Source organism: Propithecus coquereli, unplaced genomic scaffold (assembly GCF_000956105.1).
Source record: "Propithecus coquereli isolate 6110/MARCELLA unplaced genomic scaffold, Pcoq_1.0 Scaffold763, whole genome shotgun sequence".
NCBI classification, from domain to species: Eukaryota; Metazoa; Chordata; class Mammalia; order Primates; family Indriidae; genus Propithecus; species Propithecus coquereli.
Genome location: NW_012153763.1, coordinates 428,657 through 449,841, shown reverse-complemented (window position 1 = coordinate 449,841; position 21,185 = coordinate 428,657). Strand labels below are relative to the sequence as shown.

Here is a 21,185-nt window from a genome sequence, read left to right as displayed (position 1 = left end):
CGGGCATGGTGGCGCATGCCTGTAGTCCCAGCTACTTGGGAGGCTGAGGCAGTAGGATTGCTTGAGCCCAGGAGTTTGAGGTTGCTGGAGCTAGGCTGATGCCACGGCACTCTACTCTGGGCAACAGAGTGAGACTCTGTCTCAAAAAAAACCCAAAAAAGCATATACTAATATCAAACTATAAATTATAATAGCATCAAACTATAAAACGCCTAGGAATAAGTCTGTATTCAATATATAACTTTACTAAAAGACATTACATAAGTCCTAACTACTTGGAGAGATAGCCCATGTCCACGGATAGACTTAATACCCTAAAATGTCAATTTTCACAAAAATGGTTTATGGATTCAATGCACATCCAGTCGTCTCAAAACCTTTTTCATGGGATGTGGTTAGAAGATTCTAAGATGTCTCTGTGGAGGGAAAAGGCCAGGACACCTCTCAAGGTGAAGAATAAAGACACTTCCCCTGCAGCGCCAGGACTTAGGGAGTTACAGTGGACACAGGTGACGTCGGCACAGGTCTCAGACTGACACAGCCGAAGTCCACTGTTACACGTGGAACTCTGGTGTTGGCAGTGGGGAAAAGCGGCACTGTTCGGCGAAAAACAAGTTTGCCCCACAGGCATAAACAATGACACTGCAGCCCCGTTTCTCACACACGTATAACCTACTTCAGATAAAGAATTAAACGTCAAAGCAAAGCTTTAAATCTTTGAGAAAAAAATATACACGAGTAACTGTCTAACCTTGGGTAGGGAAGGATATTTTTAAAAGAAGGCCCCCAAATCAGTAACTGCTAATGCTTAATAACGCTGATTAGGAACTTCTCTCTAATAAAAAGTACCATTAAGAACGGGGAAAGACAAGCCAGAGGCTGAAAAAAGACATTTGCAGACAAAGGGTCAGTACCGAAACGTGTAAGAAACCTTTGACAAATGAGGAAGAGAAGCGCACAGGACCCAGCCAGGAAGTCGGAAGGCACGACCAGGCGCTTCACAGAGGAGCAGACGCCTTTGGCGGACTCCCGGGAAGAGACGCTGAACCGCGTCAGGGCTCAGCAGCTGCAAATCAGACCCCTGTGCCAAGCACTGCCCGGCAAGACCAGGTTCTGGAGAGGCTGGAGAACTGCGTCTCCCGTCACCCCTGGAGGGTGTAGACTGACGTCACCACCCAGACAGTGACTGAGCGTTCTCGTGGGATTTGGGAATTCACGCATCCCAAGGTCCGGCACTTCCGTGCTCACACACGAGCCAGGAAGCCTGCGCAAGAACGTCCGTAGCAGCTCTGCTCACGCCGGCCCAACGCAGAGGGGGAGAGCCAGCGAGTTCCCACGGACTCCACGCTCAGTAGTGGCGTGAACGAGCCGCAGCCGCCGCGACCGCACGGACCACGCTCAGCACAAGGATGCTGGGTGAAGACACAGGTTAAAGGTCGCTCGCAGCAGAGAGAACCCACATGCTGTCCAGGCAAACAACGTGTATCGTAGGATAAAATCACTCCTCCCCACCTTCTACTCTCACAAAACAAAGGATTTACAAACACAAAATTCAGGATCATGGGGAACTGCAGGGAGAGACCAGGAGCATGAGAGTGAGGTGTCGGTTACTGTTCATGTTCTAGGTCTCGGGTTGGGTTCTAGATTCAAAGGCCACGATTTTATCAAAGGCTCACTAGCTAAACTAACTAAGCAAAAGGCGGCCAGCATGACGGTGCAATATGAACCAAAGATCACGGTTAATTGTGCACACCAGGGGGCCATGAAAGATTCTGTTTTTCATGTTATCACTTAAAACCACTAAAACGCTACCCGATGGCGGCGGCCTGGGGCCAGCCCTGTGCTGCCTGCAGCCTCTCCCGCAAGAGACCCAGGGGAGCTGGTTCGTGCCCCTCCAATTCCTGTTTTACAAACGGAACATCTAGTACTTAGGGGGCTGACGTCATGCAAACCATCTGATGAGATGTCTGCTCTGGTTCACTTGAGAAGCAGCACGAGGGCCTTCACGCCGAAGGAACCGCAGCTTCGTGAAGGGAATCCTTTCCCGACTGCGTCTGCTGCACAGATCGGCCGTCCGGGGCTTGCCCAGGCCTCATCGGTGAGGGGGAGTGCTGGGCTGTGGGTTTGGGGGCAGCCATGTGCCCCGTGGTGTCGTCAGCGAGCCACCCTCAGAGACCCACACCTCTACCAGCTGCCAGGCCCCTTTGGGGTGGTCGACGGATCATCCCAACCTGAGTCCCTGGTGTGACTCGGGACAAAGGGCCCTGGGCCCTAGAAGAGCTGTTCATGGAGGGAGCGGGCCCCAGGGTCAGAGCAGGGAGAAAGGCGGAGTGGGGTTGACTTCGGGTAAGGACAGGCGTCCTTGTGTGCTGTCAGTGGGGAGATGCCTCCTGAGCTGCCAGGTGCCCTGACCAGAGGTGCCGGAGCAGGTGCCTGGTGCCCTGAGGGACGTGCCGGCCGAGGTTCTTGTGAGGCGGAGCACGGACTGGGGACAGTCCAGGCCCTGTGTGTCCTGGGCATCCACGGGGCCCAGCCGCCGCCTCCACTGACTGCCGCCGTCCTGACTGGGTGTGCTCCTCCGCAGAGAAGCAAGGGAATTTGTGTGGGTCCTGCCTGCTGGCCGCCACCGCCTGGGTGGGTGGGTGGTGCTGTCTCCGCCCTCCCCAGGCTGGGTGCTCTGTGCCTCCTGCCACCTGCTGCAGTTCCTGGGCCCTCAAGAACGCTTAGTCCCCAAATCCCCACCATCACCGCTAACTTACTGTTGATGTCCTTGTCACTGCGTTCAGGGAGGTGGAGGGCCAGGCTGACCTGCGTGGGGGTCTCCTCCATGTTCTCGAGCTGCGCTGGGACTGTGGGCTCTAGGGGAAGCCAGGTGGTGACCACGTGGCACGGCCGCTCCACGCCGGGCCGTCCTCGGGCCTCCCTCTTGGGCTGCTTCTCTCTCTCAGGGACATCCCTTGGGGGGCCTGGCTCCCAGCGTGGCGCGTGGGGGGTGCCTGTTCACCTATTGGCCCCACACCCTCCCACAGACCCTCGGCAGGGAGCCAGCCTTGCGCCCGAAGGGCCCAGCAGAGCTGCCCGGGCCGGGGTCCACGACCCTGCGTTACTGAGAAGCCCCTTTCTCTCACAGCTGACGCTGCTGCTCTCCCTTCTCAGGCTCAGACTCTGCTTCCCTCTCCCTCCAGCCCCTGCTTCTCGGGGCTACGATGCCTCCTCCTCTCTTACCTGCCTTCGGACTCTGCAGACCCCCAGCTGCAAGCACTCTGTGCAGGGTTCTCACCTGCACCCTCAGGAGTCTCGTACCTGCTCTGGTGGCTGCGAGTCCGAGCAGCCCGTCTCTGCACCCAGATCTCACCCGCCCCTGCTGAGCATCCTGGGAGCGGCCGACCGCCCATCTCTATGGACACCTGGCCCTGGCCCTTCCCTCCTGCTCGCCGAGTGGCAGCAACCCCTCTGCTGCCCCTCCTCACCCTCCCTGCCACACACCTGTCCCTTTCCTTCCCTTCCTTGCTGGGACGTTTTTGTTGGTTGAAATATTCGCTTAGCTGGAGACCAGGCTGTCAGGGAGCTCCGTGAGGACAGGCACCTGGCCTTACCTGCCTCTGTCCTGCTGAGCACAGGGGTGGCTCCATGTCAGAGCCACGGGGAGGCCTGCCACCTGCAGCTTCCCGCACCCACCCTCACACCCCGATGAGCTGGAGGAGGGTCCAGGCCGGGCCTCCTTGACCCATCTGCCCCGGTGCTGCTGGGATGACCTTGCTAGGGACAGTGACCAAGGCTGCTCCTGCCCTGTGGTGCCTGGCAAGGCTGGGAGGCCCAGCGGCCTGCCCTAGGTGACCCAGCTAGTCTCGGCCTGAGCAGGACCAGAACCCAGGCCTGTGGAACATGGCCCTGAGCGTGAAGGGGACATGTGTCCTGGGCCACACCAAGCATGCGAGCCACTCAGCCCTTGCTAAAGGACAGATTGCAACCGGCAGCTCCGAGTGGGCTCTGCACTCGGGGAGCTGCGGGCACGGCTGGTCCTGCTGGTCCAGGGAGGACTCGACCACCGCAGCCTCCCGTCCACAGTTCGGGACAAAGCTCGGAGTTCTAACCTGGCAAGCAAAGTTTCCGGAATGTCTTGGGCCCACGTCTAACATCTTTATTTTTCGTCTTCTCCCGCGTGCCCTGCCAGCACCTGCACTGCACACTGACAGGTGCGGGCTCCGCACAAGCTGTCCCCCCACTGTGGACAGCTGCTGCCGGTGCTGCCGCCAGGGGCCCGGAGCCCCAAGCACCACCAGAGTCAGGTCCCTGGCCAGAGACCGCGCTGGACGCCAGGGTGGTCTTTGAGCCAAGGTCTTAAGGGCCCTGTCACTCATGCTACTTGGGACAAGGGCAGGGTAGGCATGGTGGTGAGGCCTTGGGCTAACCTCTGAGGCGGGGCGGGGAGGCCGCAGCACTCACGTGATCGCTCGGGGACTGCCTTGCTGGGTGAGCTGCCGAACCTGGCGCTCACTCTGCCCCTGCCGTCCACGAGCTCTGAGAACCTGCAGAGAACACGGAGAGTCACCACGGCGAGCACGGCCTCCAGGACGGGCTGATGGCCGGGGCACGTACCTGGGCGGCTGGGTTGGCGTCTCGGGGGCGCCGTGGTCGTTGAGTAGGCGCAGCTCCGGCAGGCGCGCCGGGGGTGGTCTGTTTCTGAGCACCCGCGGGTGGTGTCCTCCCTGGTGCCAGCGTCTGTGGGCGCCGTCCCCGGGGGCTGCAGAGCAGGCGGGGGAGGGGAGTGGCCACACGGGCTCGGGTGGGGGCTGCTTTGCTGCCGTCCTGCCCCTGCCACCCCGGAGGGGCCGCTGGCTCTCAGCCGTGCTCGGGGTGGGGATGTGCATGTGGGCTGTGGCCACACACGGGTTTGGGGCTCCCCAAGATGAGCAGGACCCCGGCTCGTTGCAGCCACCACATGTCCCTTCTGAGGGACACGGACAAGCCCTTGCCTGGGAGTCGCCATGGGGTCCCAGACCCCTCTCTGTCCGCAGGGTGGGGCGGGGCCTCGGACTCGGTCCTGGGCTGCCCCGAGACACAGCCGTCCCCAGCAAGGTGGCTTTCTTGACTGGACACTTCAGCTGAGGCGCCACCCCACTCACGCCCAGACAGTGAGGCAACGCGTGTTGCCCTGCGGTTCTCATGTGACCTGCTCCCTCCACTGGGCAGGGGGCAGAGTGGGCTTGGGGGCCTCTGTGCACCAGAGCTTCATGGGGGAGCCTGTGGCCCCCTGTGGGGAGCTGCCCCTGCACTGCGCTGCCTGCCCGCCATGGCCGCGTTCTGCCCCCTGCACGCCAGACACACCGTTTCCCGCAGCACCTTTTGTGAGCTCCAGAGACAGAAGCAGGGTGTGTGGGACCTGGCGGGGCCGCCTCTGCACTGGGAACAGACCCCAGTTCCTGGCGTGGCCATCGGAGCCTCTGCACACCCAACCGCCCCACTCATGCCCGGTGGCCCTTGAGGCTCAGTGGCTGCAAGGCCACTTCTGGGCCCTTCTCCTCGCTGCTGCCCTGGGCACCATCCCGGGTGATGCCTGTGCTCACTGCTCCCTCTGTCTGGGTCTGCCAAGGGACCTGGCCTGGACCAGACGAGGCTCCACAAGCTAATCTGCCCAAGTGGTCACCGCCACCTGTCCCTGAGTCCGTCCTTTCTGCCAGTTTGAAAAGCCTCCGTGCCCATGTGTGAACTTCTCCCAGGTGATCAGGAGCCCTGTTTCTAGGCTGTCTGGCGGCCGGTGGACGGCGTGGCCCGCGCCAGGTGAGGGCTCTGCAGTGCAGCAGGACGAGCCGCCTCTCCGGGACAAGGACACCACACCCCAGGGTGGCAGTCCCTGCTGGTGGCCCACAGGCCCTGCATGGCCAGGTCAGTCCTGACAGTCTGGAGCACTGGCTGAACGTCCGTCCCCACCCGGCCCCGGGGCCCTGGGCGCAGCGCTCACAGGTGACGATGTAGAGGTGGGCGGGCTCGCTGTGCAGCTGGCCATGCTCTGCGCTCTGCACGGCCGTCACTGACAGCTGGTACCGCCGCCCTGGCAGCAGGTCGCGCACTGTGTAGGACGTCAGCTTCCCGTTGGGGACGTAGCGGCTCTTGGTGCTCTGGCTGGTGGTGACGTTGATGACATAGGCCTCCAGCAGGGCGCCTGGAGCAGGAGCATCCCAGACCATGTGGGCAGAGGTGGCCGTGACTCGGGTGGCAGTCAGGTTGGCAGGAGGCAGGGGCCCTGGACAAGGCACAGGGCACAGGGGCAGGAGGTGAAGGGCAGGGACACAGTTTAAGACTCTGATGCGGATCGCTCAAGCCTCCTTGGACGCTCGGTTATTTGTCACAGACAACTCTGTAGTCTTAAGGAACGGCGTGTGGCGTGTTTGCAGCCATGAGTGTGTGCTGCACGGAAGCACCGCCATCCTGACCCAGAGGGCCACCGGCCCCCGACGGTGCCCCCTCTCAGGTTTGGAGTCACCCAGCGAAGCCCCCATAGTTTGGCCCATCCGTCAGCACCCATATGTGGCACTTTTGAGGGCACCTAGAGCGGAGTCCCTGCCCCACTGGCCTTTCACGTGCCTTCCCCGGCGGGCTGTGTCCGAGGGCCACGGGGGAACAGCCCTGGAGCCGGCAAGGCACAGCCATCCCCACCGGGCAAGTTCATGCTCAGGCTCTCGCTCCTCACGACCTACCTGCAACCTCCCTCTCCTCCCTGGGTGCTGGGTGGGGGTGTGGGCTCAGCTAGGGTGGGCTGGTCGCCTGGTTAAGAGCCCTGAGCAGCGTGGGCATCTCTGGCCCCTCGGTCAGTGTCTCACAGGGGGACGCACTGAGCCTTTGGTGCTGAGGCCAACCGCAGACAACTGTCCCCAGCAGAAGGATCCAGACCAGACCAGCACAGTGCTACTGCCTGGCGGTCCCAGGAGACTTCTGGGAGGCTCAGGGCTGGGTCTCTAGTGTCGTGGACACTTTTGAGAGGACGGAGGGATGCTGGAAGGAGGTCAGACCTTTTAGAAGAAGGCCCCGCAGGAGCCAGTGGCCACGTGCTCTACTTACGGGTCCACACGTGCACTGGTGCGGTGGCCAGGCTCTCGGTGGGCTGCTCCTCTCCGCTGAGCCCACTAAGGGTGGTCACCTGGATGGTGTATCTCCTTCCTGGCAGCAGGGCCCTGCCGGGAGGAGAGGGGCGGGAGAGAGGAGGACACACGTCTAGGGACCTCTGTCTGACTCACTGCTGCACTGCGGCTCCCTCAAGCAGGATGTGACCACGGGTGTGTGTCATCCTACTGCTGGTGGCCCAGGCCACCTCCACGAGGGACAGATTTGTGGCCCTCAGACCGTGTGCTCCCAGGGCGGGACCCCCCTCCACGGTCTGTCCAGTGCAGTGAGAGGGACGAGAAGGCCACAGTGTGGTCGGGGGCTGGGGCTCGGGAGAGGCCAGATGGCGAGTGGAGAAGGTCGCTGCACAGAAAAGGTCACGCGAGGTCGAGTGCTCCCCGAGAAAGCCCTGCTGGGAACGGGGACTTCAGAGGGCTCCCCCCACCTAACAGATCGGGGGCTCCCTGCGCCTGCGCTGTGGGTGCAAACAACGTGGTTCAGGGCAGCGGGTGCCTCGAGCTCAGCCTCCAGACAGCCCCGGGCACCGAGCTTCTGAAGGGCTTCCTGCTTGGTGGCATTTCACACGTCCTCACGCTCGCTGCTTGGGGACAGAGCGCGTCCTGGGGGACTCCCTGGGAGAGGACTCTGGCAGCTCGCGCCTGCTGCCCCCGGACTCTGCTGCGCGGCTTCCCGCCGCACCCTTGTCCCCCGCGACACATCTCAGTGGGGAGTGTGACTCTGCACGGAGCCCCCGAGTCCTCCTAGAGAACCACCCACGGGTGGTCTTGGAGACCCCGGCACAGCCAACACCACCTGGGGCCCCATTTGTGTTTTTGTCACAAGCCACCTGAAGTCACTCTTTGGAAGTGGCTTGGATGTAGATAAAGAAAAGTCACAGCAACATTAAAAACACAGCAGAGGATCTGGGAAGGTGGCAGAGCAGGGAGCGCGAGTTCGCTGCCCACCGACGACGGCTGCGCGGCAGAACCTGTCTGCGTGACCACTCGAGAGCTCTGGAGGCTGTGGACGGCTCGCGGCTTCCTGGGGGAGGCCCGGTGGTCAGCTGAGGCTGTTTTTGCTCAGGGTCAGCCGTCGGCACAGCAGGGCCGGGGGGCAGAGGGGCCCTGCCCTCCGGGCGTTGGGCACGTGCGGCCCAGGCAGAGGCCACGGTCCCTCCCCTCCTGCTGACATGACTGCCAGGGAATCTAAAGGGTGGGACCCCCTCCCGCACCCTCTATTTTTTTCTTTTTCCCCTTCTGGGAGTCGGGCAGTGAAGAGTAGACATTCAAACCCAACCGCACATCCGGGCAGAAGTCGGACGTGCCGCGTGTGCCCAGGAAAGGCCTGGGAGACCCTGGGTCTACACTGCGCCTGGTCCGTGGCGCGGAGACAGCCTACAGCGTTAAAACCCACAAAACGGAGGGGAGAATGTGAGCTCCTGTGTCACTACATCATTCTATCCAAACGCCCGGCTTTCAACAAAAAATCACAAGACATCAAAGAGCGTAAAATGCGGCCCCTTCGAAGGAAAAAAAGGAATCCACGGAAACTGCCTGAAAAGACCGGAGGGCAGTGCTGCCGGACGCCTCGTAAAGCTGCGCAAGGGAGGGAAGGCAGCTGTGCGGAAAGCCCAGAACAATCCCTGAACCACAGGGAAGTGTCGCTGCAGGGACAGGAAACCTGAGGAGAAACCAGGAGAAATTCAGGAGCCGAAAGACAAGAAAGCCTGCCTCGTCCCGTGCGGCTGACGGTCCGGCCGCAGAGCGGGCGCAGACACGCGTGGGAAGGACGGTCTCGTCTCGCTACGTCTGCGGCAGCGAACGTGCGGCGTAGGTGGGTCAGAGATGCGGGGGGCGAGGGAGGGCCCTGGCCGCGGGGGCTGAGCCGGGACCCCCGGGGTGCCGGCTTCCAGAAGCCCTCCGGGGACCGCGACTGGTGACCGCTGAGCTGGACATGGTGGAGAGGCCCCCGCCGAGCTGACCCGCACGTCTGTGGTCAGAGGCACCTGTGCTTTGATGGAAATTCCCTGGACAGGTGCTGTGTCCTCTGCAGGCCCAAGAAGCCACCAGGCGACCTGAGGCCAAGGCCGCCCACCCCCAGGAAGCCGCGGCTAGGTCGTCTTTCCACCCCCGCGCGTCTCTCCTGGCATATCTGCCTGCTCTGCACAGGAGACCAAAGTTTTCTCTCTGACTGGTGATCGGCGCACGGGGCCCTTGCGGGACCCCCGAATGCGCTCTGGGCCGTCCCCTCCCAGCCTCCCTGACCGGCTCTCTCGGTGGCCAAGTGACTCTCTCGGCATCCGTGCAGGAGGTGCTGTTCCCCGATCTTCCTACCGAGGCACCTGCTCCTCACGGCGGCCCCGAGACTGGGCGAGGCGGGAGTGAGACCTCGGGAACCAAGTCTGCCCGGAGCCAGGGCTGACCCATCCCAGACCCCACCTCCACCCGAAGAGGAGGAGCAGGTGCACCGGGAACACACGCAGAACACACCCTGGACCTAGGCCCCGCGTCCCCGACGCCCTACTCTGTCCCCTCCCCAGCCCCATGCTGTGGGCTTCACCTCTTACCCAAATGTGAACCTGTCCACACTCTTGTCCACGTCGATGGACTGGTCCTTGGAGGCCTCAGGGTGGTGGAGGGACACCCGGACCCGGCTGACGGTGGCGTGCTGGATCCGGTGCAGAGCCCACTGCACCGAGATGGTGCTGGCCGTCACGTTGGTGACCTCCACGCTCTCAACAGGGCGGGGTCCTGGGGGCAACAGGCTGCTCAGCTGATGGGGCTCTTCCTTGCTCCCAGGGGAGTGGGGGGCTCATGATGAGACCAGGCTTGGAAGACCAGGCTGGGGCTGGAGAGAGGTGACTGGAGGGGACCGGGCAGCCTCGGCGCGCGGCGTGTCCCCCATCAGCTGCTCCGTGGGGACTCTGCCTCCAGGGGGATAGCTGCAGAGGGCTGACTGTTTGCACCTAACAGATCTGACAGCTGAGCTGCTCTGCACCCGCGTGGCGCCCTGGCCGCCTGCCTGGAGTGCCGACCACGCAGCCACCGTGCTGCTCTGCAGCCCTGCTCCGGGGCCTTTTCCTCTGTCCTCGAGCCGCTGGTGCCTTCCTCATTCTTGCTCCGTCTCTTGAGGCCATAGGCACGTTGGCCCAGTCTCGAGGCCCCCGCGGCTCCTGTGCCAGCTGCACCCGGGATCCCACGCTGGCTCCAAGGCTCAGCTCTGCAGGGGGCAGCCCTCTGCCCGTGGCCTGTTCTGGGGAGTCTTTCCCCACCCCAAGGTGTTCCCAGAGCAGACAAGCAGCCAAACCCTCAAAGCCTTCTGGGGACGCCCCCCGACTTGCTGCTCCCCTTCCCAGCGGCATCCCCGCTGGCCACAGCCCTCCTCACCGTCTCCTTGTCCCCTGAAGGCCACAGAGGCTCCTGCCGCCCTCGCACTGGGCCTGAGCCCTGCCCAGTGTCCTCCCAGCGGGCTTGGTCCCTCGCTCCCTCCTCGCCCCTGCCTCCTGGCTTCCGGGACCCCCCTGCCTCAGCCCCACCCCTGCATGTGGAGACCCCTTCCTGCCTCTGCTGCACCCTCCTCCTCGGGATGGCATCTGGTCCCAGCGCTCAGCGCCGGCCACAGGCTGAAGGCCGGGTCTGCCGTTCCCACTGGGGCCTGCTCTTGGCACGCGCCCCGTGCCCGCTCACGCTCTCACCAGGCCCACCCTGCAGCTCCGCCCTCAGAACACGGCCGGAGTCCCCACTTCACCCTTGCTGGCCCTCGCCTGCGGCTTCTCCCAGCCACGCCCGGGCAGGGCAGGCGGAGCGCGCTTGTCACAACCCGTGGGTGACACCAGCCTACTGCTCAAGACTGGCCGTTGGCTTCTGATTTCTCTGGGGAAATCCGCAGGGCTCTGACCTGCCCCTCGGCCCCCTCGCCACACGCCGGCTCCTCCAGCCGCTTCTCAGGGGGCCCTGCCTCCCACCCCTCACCTGCCGGCCTGTTACTCTCACTCTGAGCTCTGGTCCTGTGTGTGTCTCACACCTGCAAAGTTCCACACCTGTTTATCGCACTCCCCAAGAAGGTCTATCCCCGAGGCTCCGTCCGCACAGCAGGGCCAGTGTCGCCGGCCCAGCAGCCTCAGCTGCGCGAGAGTGCGCAGGGCAGGGCGCACGGTCTGTCCCACCCCCTCGGGGCGTGGCCAGCACTGCTCTCCCGCGGTTCTCAGGACACGGGTGTGGGGCAGGGGTGGCCGGTGGCGTGGCGGGCACTCACGCGTGCGGGTGAGCAGCGCTGCAGGCCTGCTGATGTCGTTCTTGTTGTTGGCGTTGCGCTTGACCGAGAAGACGGAGATGTTGTAGGCCCTGCCCGCCGCCAAGGCCTGGAGCTGGTGCGAGGAGCGGCTCCTGTCCACGAAGTCTGTGCGGCGGTAGGCGCCGTCGGTGGAGACGTAGGTGACCGCGTAGCCATCGAGCACCTGCCTGGCAGCCGGGCCGTCGGGAGGGCGCCAGGAGATGGAGACCCCCGTCTCCTCCACCCTGTCCACCGTGAGAGCAGTTGGCGGGAAGAGTTCTTCCGGGTTTGGGTCGAAGCACAGGGGAGGGCTGTGGTCAGCTGTCGGCCGCGCATGCCCAGCCCCTGCCGGGCGGCTGGTCTGGGCTCCGGGCCTGGCAGAAACCCCGTGGAGTCCTCCGTGTCCCTGGAGTTCACACCTCTCAACGTGAGACGTGTTCTGTGTGCACCTTGGGACCATGTCCCCCCCGTTTCTCAGGTAAGGAGCCAGACAGGCACCTGCCTGGACATCTGCCCTTGGGGACTGCTGGGCCCTCTGGGGAAGGAGGGAGCCCTCACCGCCCCCCCACCGCGGGTGCCTGCGCCGCCTCACCTTTGGCGCAGTCCTCGCCTGTGTAGCCCACTTTGCAGGTGCAGCTGTGGGACCCGTTGCTGGCCAGGCAGTAGCCGTGGCCCCCACAGGGGCTGGAGAAGCAGGGGTCACTCACTGAGGGTGGGGAGAGCAGCCGTGAGCGCCAGGTGCCGACCTCAGCCCGGCCCTCGCTCCTGGGCACTGGGTCCTTCTGCATGGGGGGGGTCCCACGACAGCTCCTGCTTCCCCCAGCTTCGCCGCCCTCGCCGCCCCCGTCCACCCTACACAGCCGAGTGCTGCCGGCCAGGCCCACCCTAGGGGTGGGACACTCGACCGAGGCAGGTTAGGCCACCACCCCGGGACGCTCTTGCCCTAGGAGGGAGACTGGGTGGCAGGTTGGGCAGGAGGCGAGTCCGAGAGCCCCAGAGCTCTGTGGAGGGAGACGGTGGTGCTGGGCAGAGGGGGCGGGTTCCCTGCAGACCTGTGTTCGGGGAGGCCTCTTCAGGAGGGAACAGTATTCTAGAAGGAAGGGACGGCGGGGCCGTGCGGGAAGATGTGAGGTCACAGCCAGCTGTGTTCTCGGGTGAGGTGGGGCTGTCGGGAGGTGGGTGCCAGAGGTGGGGCTTGCAGGGCACCAAGAAGACCAGAGCGAGGCCACCGGCCTGAGGGCTGAGGAGGGGCCTTCTGGGGAGGTGGCCACAGAGCCCGGCTGAGCGGGCAGGCCTGCGCCTACCTGTCTCACAGTGGTAGCCGAAGAAGCCCTCGGGACAGACGCACAGGTAGGCCCCGCCGCCGTTCTCGCACCGGCCTCCGTGCTGGCAGGGGCTGGAGTCGCAGGCGTCCACCTCTGGAGAACACCCAGAGAGTGGGCCCCACCGCAAGGGGGGAGTCTGGGGGAGGGAGCAGAGGACAGCGGGAGGAAGGGAAGGGGGAGGTGTGGAGCAGAGGCGGGAGGGCAGCGAGCCGGGAAGACCCTGAGCTTCGCAAGTTGACCAGCAGCCCCGCCTCCCCTCTCCCCGGGTGGCCCGTCCAGCGGGCGACGTGGGGGTCCACCCACCCCTGATCCTCGCGTGGCCCAGGCTCTGCACGAGAGGACCCGCCGGAGGGGAGCTTCTACCTGTTTCGCAGTGGGCGCCAACAAAGCCCGCAGGGCACTGGCAGACATAGGCCCCCGGGAGGTCCCTGCAGGAGCCTCCGTTTCTGCAGGGCTGCGCTTGGCACTCGTCCGTGTCTGCACAGAGAAGGCGCTGGCTCAGGCCGGCAGCTCGTACCCCTGCCGGGGATTCTGTGCACTCCCTGAGGCTCCAGCCACCCTTGCCCTGCAGCCACCACTGTGGACGTGGCCTGTTCCTCCACCAGCCCTGCACTCGCTCCTCCTGGCGGGCTGTGCCACCTCCGCTGCCCGCCTGCAGAGCCCCCGCCCCCTAGCTGCTCCTGCTGGAGGGCTCCCCAGGCCTTGCCCTCCCAGGGCTCAGGCCCTACAGGGGCACGAGGGCTCGTCCCTCGCATGCTGGGCAGTGCTCTCCCTCCATTGGCTGGCACCACCAGGCCTGGTGTCAGAGGCTGCAACCTGCCCCCTCTGCTGCCCACCTTCTCTGCCCCTGAGGCCAGCGTCTGAGGCCAGGTCAGTGTTTCTCAGCTGAGCTCTCAGTCTCCTGGGAAGGTGGACGCAGAGATGTTTGTAAATCTCTGTCCTGGATGTCAGAGCTGGCAGGGGTCTGAGAGCACAAGCAGTGGCCAACCTGGCCGTCCAGACAGAGACCTGTCCAGGGAGAGGAGCGGCTGGATCAAGGTGACCATGGCCAGGGGGACCCAGTGCCTGCAGGAGCGTGGCCAGGCCGCTGGAGCTGCCACCCCACTGGGGGCCAGGACCCATCTTACCCAGCCGAGAGGGTGGCACAGGTACTGGCAACAGGGCCCTGGCAGGAGCCCCCAAGCAGGCACAGCTGAGACTGGCACTCACCAGTGTCTCAGGGCACCCCAAGAATAAAGTAATGTGGCTGTTATTAAGCCAGAGTAAGATGGACAGAAACTAGTTTTGAGGAGCCAGACAGAATTCTGTGATATTCCCTCGGCGCTTGGAGAGGCCAGACCCCAGGTTGGCTCTCCTTGGAGGGAGGGGCAGGGCAGGGCCCGGGGCTCGGTGCCTGGCTGTGCCTGTGCGGTGACCGGGCATCGGGCTCACAGGAGACACAGCGGGGTTCGATTCCAGTGGCTTCCAGGGCGACAGGCTCGCAGGCCTCTGAGGTTTGGCAGAAAACGTCTTACATCCAGTCTTCCCATTTCAATATATGATAATCTTGTAAGAAACCAGCGCATTTGGGGACATACTTAGTTTTAACAGATTCACCACAGGTTTCTTTTAAACTGGAAGCCGTGCTCCTCAATTTAATGTTTAATTTTAGAAACGTTTAATTTTAATTTTTAAACAGTAGGTAAATAAATGGTGATGACTTAAGCCCTCGCCTAGAGGCTGCCGGCTTCACCTGGGCACACGCCCTCCTCTTCCTCGTGACGCGAGCTTTATGCATTGCGTAAATCATATACGGTTTTGTTTTTGCTGTTTATGAGCTTTATTAATAGGATATTGTGATGTATGTTCTGTCCTCTCACACAGCGTTTTAAGGGACCTCGCTGTTGCCATGCGTCCCTGCGGTTCACTGATTTTCATGGCTGCGTGATATTACACGGCGCGGTCACGTCACGCCTCGTCCATCCTTGTTGCTGGGCATTTGGGTTGGTTCCAGACTTTTCGCTGTTACAGAAAAAGGTGCTGTGCACGTCCTTTCGTATCTCCTGGTGTGGACGTGCAGGTTTTTCTTGGGTTCGTGCCTAGAAGTGGGATTTCTGGGACGCAGCTGATACAAATGTTCATCTCAACAGGCAGCTTCCCAAATTGTTGCAAAGTGCTCACACCAGTTCACCCCCGTCTGGGACTGGGGAGAGATCCTGTGGATGCACATTCTCACCAGCAGAGGCTTTCAGCCTCCGGAAATTTGCCAGCGGGGCGACCTCCCGTGCTGGGATTTGCTCCCCGACCCCCAGTGAGGCCGACCGTGCCTCTTCCCCCGTGAAATGCCTGTCCTCGAGTTTGCCTGCTTTCCTATCGGGCTGGTTATTCTTTTCTTATCCATTTATCCGGGTTCTTTATGTAGTTTTGAAATTGTATGCAGCTTCTCCCAGCTTGTAGCTTCTATTTCACTTTCTTCTTTAAAGTTTACGGATTTAAGTCCCTAATTTTCCTACAGTCAAGTCTGTCCACGGATCCTTTCGTGGTGCCCTCTGTGGCTTAAGGAGTCTTTCACGACCCCAAGGTCAAAAAGATATTTACCTACATTTTCCACACAAAATCACATAGTTTTTAAAAAAATTTAAGTCCTCAATCCATCTGGAACGCATTGCTGTGTATGATGGGAAATAGGAAACGATGCAGTATTTTTCCCAGTGCATAACCGTTTTATTCCAGCTGTCATGAATATTTTCTCACATGCTTTCTTTCAGAAGTTCATAGTTTTACCTTTTACATTTAGGTTTATATTAATAATTCATTTACACACTGACGACTTTACCATGTTTATGATGCTGTTGTACGTAACACTGCTTCATCCACTTTCTCGGGGTTCACTGCTGGAACACGGAAAGAGAATTGGTTCCGTCCGTGGACCGTGTACCTGTGACCCGTGTACCTGTGACCCGTGTACCTGTGACCGGGCTGAATCCACTCACAGTTCTGCAGCTTCTCTGGGAGCATCTCCTTAGGGTTTTCTGTGCACACAATGGTGTTGTCTTTGCTGCTTCCTTTCCAGCACATGTGCCTTTTATTTCCTCTTTCCTATGGTGCCGCCGCTGGGACCTCCAGGACGATGTCGCAGGAGTGGGATGGACACCTGCGCCTGACCCCGGACGCAGGGACGTCTTCCCACCCATGCGTCTCGTGAGCTGAGGCTCTCATGGGCGCCCGTTACCAGGGGAGGGGATCGCCTTCCATTCTTAACTTATTAAGAATTTGCAGTAAGAGTTGAACTTTGTCAAATAATTTTCGGTGTCTGTTGAGATATCATATGGTTTTCTCCTTTATCCCTAATATGGTGAAATACATTGGTTATCAAATGTGAGGTCCACCTGTGCCCTTGAGATCACTCCCTCATGGTCACGGTTCTACCGTCCTTTTTATGTAGTGCTGGGTTTGGCTTAGTCGTGTTAGAATTTTTGTGTCTATGCTCATGAGGGACATTAGTCTGTAATTGCAATTTTTGCAATGTCTGCGTCTCCTGTGGGTGTGAAGGGCATAATATTCTTGCCTTGGGGTCAGGAAATAGAAATCAGATGACCTGGGAAGTGTTCCTTCCTCCTGATCTTCTAGAAGAGCTTGTGTAAGGGTGGTGTTACTCCAATCTTAAATGTTCGACAGAATTCACCAGTGAAGGTGTCTGGCCCTGCCGTTTCCTTTGAGGAAGGTTTTTCATTACAAATCAAGTTTCTTTAATAGATAATAAGGCTGTGTATGTTTCTGTTTATTCCTGTGTCACTTCTGGTCATTTACGTCTTTCAAGGTATCCATTTCTCCAAGTCGTCGGATATATTGGCCTAAATTGTTCGTAATATTCTCTTGTCCTTTTTTTTTCTTTTTTTTCTCCCGTCCTTTAGATGCTGGTAGGATCTTTACTGTTTCAAAAACTCCACTTTAAAGAGGAAGTAGGATCCTGTCTTTCATTCTGATATTGCTAATTTTTCTCTCTTTCTTCGCCAGTCTAGCTAGGGGTTATCAATTCCTCTGATCTTTCCAAGCAAACCACTTTTGATTTCATTGATCTTTCTCTGTGTCTGTCTTATTTATATGATAATTACATTTTCTAATTGTTGCTGATATTTAAACATGCCATTAATTTTGTTCTAATCTATATTCACTAAACATATTACATTTCCTGTCATGTTCAGTAGTTTGCCTGTAGCTTAAAGACAATCATATCAGCTGTTAAGTACTGACATTTTTACTTCTTCCTTTCACGTTTTCATGACTTTGATTTCTCGTTCTCACTTTACTGCATTGACTAGTCCTTCCAATGTATTGATTAGACTTAGTGGTAAACGGGCACCCTTGTCTCCAGTCCTAAGGGGAGCGTTTCTCTATTCAGGTAACGTTTATTCTAGGTTTGAGTAGATGGGTCTCAGAAGCTACTTCCCTTTCTTGTGTTGGTAGCTGAGCATGTCTGCGTCAGTCCAGCAGAACGGCTTTTGAATTCCAGATCCCCCTCCTGCCGGTGAGGCTCAGGAAACTCCCTGCTGCACAGCTCTCTGGACGCAGCCTCGCTCCTTCCGCTGTGGAGACGCGGCGCGGCGCCCAGGAGCACACGGCGCGTCCAGTCGCCGCGGCTGCCGTCGGCGCGCCTCTCTGGATGACGGACACTTCTGGGGTTACGTGGGCGCTGCGACTCCTCTCCTTTAAGTTTTTCCTCTAGTAAGTCCCATTTCATTTCACACCACGTGGTACTAGAGGGGTGTATGTCATGCTGCTTCAGTACGGACAAGAAAGTACCTTTTTATTCCTTATTGGGTATGAATTTTGTCAAATGCTTGTGATGCATTCATGGAGATTCCGATGATTGTTCTCTAACTGGTTAATGTAGCAGGTTTTTCTAACATCAGACTATCCTTGCAGCAACCTGACTTGATAATGGTGTAGACAGTCTTTACAGATTGCATTTTCGCCTCTGTGTTCATGTGTAACAGACCCACAATTTTCTTTTCCCCGCTGTCCGTGTCTGGCTTTGGTGTCGATGCTCTGCTGGCCTCAGGGAATGGGTGGGCACAGAGTTATCTTCTTCTCTCTGTCAGAGTCTGCATCATACTGCAATGGACCGTTTCTTGGCAGTTTGGTGGAATTTACCCATAAAGTCATTTGGGCCTGGTGTTTCTTTGTGGAAAGATGTTTTAACTACTGCTTCAATTTGAATAGTAGTAGGACTCCGCAGGCGTTCTGGGTTTCCTTGAGTCGTTTTTGTTAGGCATGTTTTTCTGTGACTATTATGCCCATTTATCCTAAGATTTCAAGTTTATTTGTATAGCACAGCCGACAGTGTTCCCTTGTCACCTTCTCAATCTCTGCTGGGTCTACGGTTACATCCGTTTTTTCATTCATGAAGATTTTTGTGTTCTTTGTTTTTCTTGATCAGTCTTCATAGACATGTGTCCATTTTATTAGGTTTCTCAAAGAACTAATTTTGGCTTTCTTTTTTGTATGCTGGTTTTTTTCTTGTTGTTTTTTGAGACAGGGTCTCCCTCTGTCACCTGGGTAGAGTGCAGTGACGCCGTCATGGCTCACTGCAACCTCGAAGTCCTGGGCTCAAGCGATCCTCCTGCCTCGGCCTCCCAGAGTGCTAGGATTACAGGCGAGAACCACTGTGCCCGGCCTATCTTTTCTTTTGTATCTTCGATTTCTATTTCATTAATTACAGCTTTTACCTTTATTGCTTCTTTCCTTCTTCTGTCTTTAGTACTATTTGTTATTCTTTCCCTAACTCCTAAAGTCAGATATTTAGTTCATAAATTTTGGAATTTTCTTCTTTTCTATCATGGGTATCAGGCTGTGAATTTCTCTTGAAGCACTGCTTTTGCTGCGTCACACAAGTTTCGATACATAAAGTTTCTATTGTTAATCACTCAAAAATATTTTCAATGTCCATTATGATTTCTTCTTTGACCCATGAACTATTTCAAAATATCTCAAAAAATATCTGAAATCTGCATGCAGATTTAAAAATGTATCTTCTTGTTATTAAAAACTTAATTTGTGTTCCAAGAATGAATTAGCTCAAAGTGTTGACTGTATAGTTCAAATCTTCTATCTCTTTATTGATTTTTTGGGCTCCTTAACCTGCCATTAATTGAGAGAGGTGGTTTAGAATTTCCCAGTGTTACGGGGAATATGTCAGTTTTGTCCTACAGTTTATTATTAATAATTTTCGCTTTATAATATTGAGACTATTGTATTAGATGCCTGAATATTTATAATAATTGTATCTTCTGGTGACCTGAACCAGTTATCACTGAGAGAGACCCTCTTCATCCTTAATGATGCTCTTGCCTTGCAGCCTTTTTTCTGGTACTGACACAGCTAATGCGCCAGCTTCATTCTGATTTGCAGTCACCGGATATTTTTTTCTGACTTTCATGTTCAGTCTTTTTATGTCCTTGTGTTTTAGGAGTGTCTCTTATAAGAACGTATATAGTCTGTTTTATTTTGTAATAAATCCGACAATCTTTTATCTGGAGAGTTCACTCCATTCATATTTGTCTATATTTTTTTTCTAACATAATTCTTTTAAATCTTAGTATTTGCCACTTTTTTCTGATTTTTTCCTCCTTTCAGATGGTGACAGCCTCACTGCAGTATTTGATAGCTCTCCTGTATCTTACCTGGGTTTAGCTTACATTTGAGTATCCCTCCCAGAAAGGACCCTTTTTTGCTAAGCTTCTGAAGCTGTGTTTGCATGAGAATATTTTTATGATGCCCTCACATTTGACTGAATAAAAATTTTGGGATCTTAAACTTGTTTATTCCAGTATTTATCCTGTTTAGGATTTGCTGAACTTCTTGGATTTGTGGGTTGATGTGTCATTTTTAGAAAATGGTCTTCAAATACTTCTGTGCTCTGCTTCTAGGACTCCAGTTCTGTGCCCCTTTGCCTGTTCAGTATTGTCCCACAGATCTCTGACACTCTGTTCCATTTTTCAAAAGTTCATTTATTCACAATTCGTTTTAAAATTAATTTTTTCTTTGATCTGCAGTTTAGATGACTCTGTTGTCTTGTCTTTTGTGTTCTATAATGTTTTTTCTTCTGTTGTATCCATTCTGTTAATCCTATGCCATTTGGTCTTCATTTCAGATGTATTTTCAGTTGTAAAATCTCTATTTTGTTACTTTAAAATTCTTTTCCTGCTCAAAAAGTCTCTATTTTCTCATTCATTTTGTCTTTATTTCCTTCTGTTTTCTTTAACATATTTATAATGACATTTTAAAGTCCTTGTCTGCAAATTCCGACATCTGGGTCATCTGTAGGCCTGTTTCTGTTGACCATGTCTTCTCTCGGTTACGTGTCCTGATTCCTTGCTTGACAGATACGTACGTGCAAGAGCAGAGAATTCCTACCCCCTACGATGAGCACGCTCCGTTGTCTGTCGCACAGCTTGGTGAGTAGCTCATCTCTTTGATCCCATTAGGAGTTGAGCTGGGCTGGGGCTGGAACAAGTTTTAGGTAGTTTTAATTCATGACTGGTTTTGAATGCCTGAGGATTGGAACAGGCCTCTCCCTGCAGGCAGACTTGGGGTCTCAGCCTGGAGAGACTGTGGGATCTCTCTCTGCTTTCCACGCCAGCCCACGGCTCCCCGTGCACGCGTGATCATCCTGCAGGGGGGCCCGGTGGGTGCTGAGGACTTGCTCTGCGGCTGTGGCTTCTCTGGGTGTCAGTCCATTGTGCTTCACCCCACAGCACCACAGGTTGGTGGAATTTCCCTGTTTCTCAGAGTGCCCTGCCCACAGGGCTTTGCTCCAGGGATGAAGGCGCCCAACAGTCTTCCTCACCCAGTAAGAGCTCGCCTAGACTTCTTTGCATTCTCAGCTCTTTGATAGGTTAAAAGAATGTGTTCCCACGGGTTTCATGGTGTTTGCTTGACATTACAGTGGGAGCAATGGTGTTTCGTAAGTGTCCCCGTCCTCCCCAAAGGGGCGTCCTCAGTATTTAAGGATTTTCCCTTCAATATCTGTCATCAGATGTTGCTGCTGAGAAGTGTGATGTCAATCTGATTCTTGTTCCTTTGCAGATGACCTGTTTTTCCCTCTGGATGTTTGACTTTTTTTTATCTATGATATTCTTACATTTTACTATGATGAATCTGAGTGTTTGTTTTCCTTCTTTCCTGTTTGGCGCTGTGGCCCTTTCAACCTGTCGTTCATCTATAGTTCTAGGAGGTCAACTCCATGGTCACTCAAAAATTCCCTCCTTTCCCTTCATGTTTTCTCTTATCCCTGGTCCTGCTGTCTCGGTGTTGGCCCTGAGACCCCTACTCCTACCCCCTACCCCTGCTGTGACTCCTACCCCTACTCCTACCCCTACTCCTGCCCCTACCCCTACTTCTACCCCTACCCCTACTCCTAACCCTACTCCTACTCCTACCCCTACCCCTGCTGTGACTCCTACCCCTACTCCTGCCCCTACCCCTACTCCTACCACTAACCCCTGC

At 57.0% G+C, this 21,185-nt stretch overlaps 1 protein-coding gene across 1 annotated transcript in view; it reads right to left on the bottom strand.

Moving 5' to 3' along the window:
- SNED1 (sushi, nidogen and EGF-like domains 1) overlaps positions 1 to 21,185 on the bottom strand; it is an 84,765-nt gene that overhangs the window by 16,652 nt on the left and 46,928 nt on the right. The window contains exons 18-28 of the mRNA XM_012662415.1: positions 13,851 to 13,913; positions 13,062 to 13,175; positions 12,678 to 12,791; positions 11,966 to 12,079; positions 11,356 to 11,652; positions 9,668 to 9,851; positions 7,060 to 7,172; positions 5,963 to 6,244; positions 4,600 to 4,744; positions 4,447 to 4,529; positions 2,760 to 2,858 (exon numbers count right to left, since the gene is read on the bottom strand). Coding sequence (XP_012517869.1) covers positions 2,760 to 2,858; positions 4,447 to 4,529; positions 4,600 to 4,744; positions 5,963 to 6,244; positions 7,060 to 7,172; positions 9,668 to 9,851; positions 11,356 to 11,652; positions 11,966 to 12,079; positions 12,678 to 12,791; positions 13,062 to 13,175; positions 13,851 to 13,913 — 1,608 coding nt within the window. The remainder of the gene's footprint in view (positions 1 to 2,759; positions 2,859 to 4,446; positions 4,530 to 4,599; positions 4,745 to 5,962; positions 6,245 to 7,059; positions 7,173 to 9,667; positions 9,852 to 11,355; positions 11,653 to 11,965; positions 12,080 to 12,677; positions 12,792 to 13,061; positions 13,176 to 13,850; positions 13,914 to 21,185) is intronic.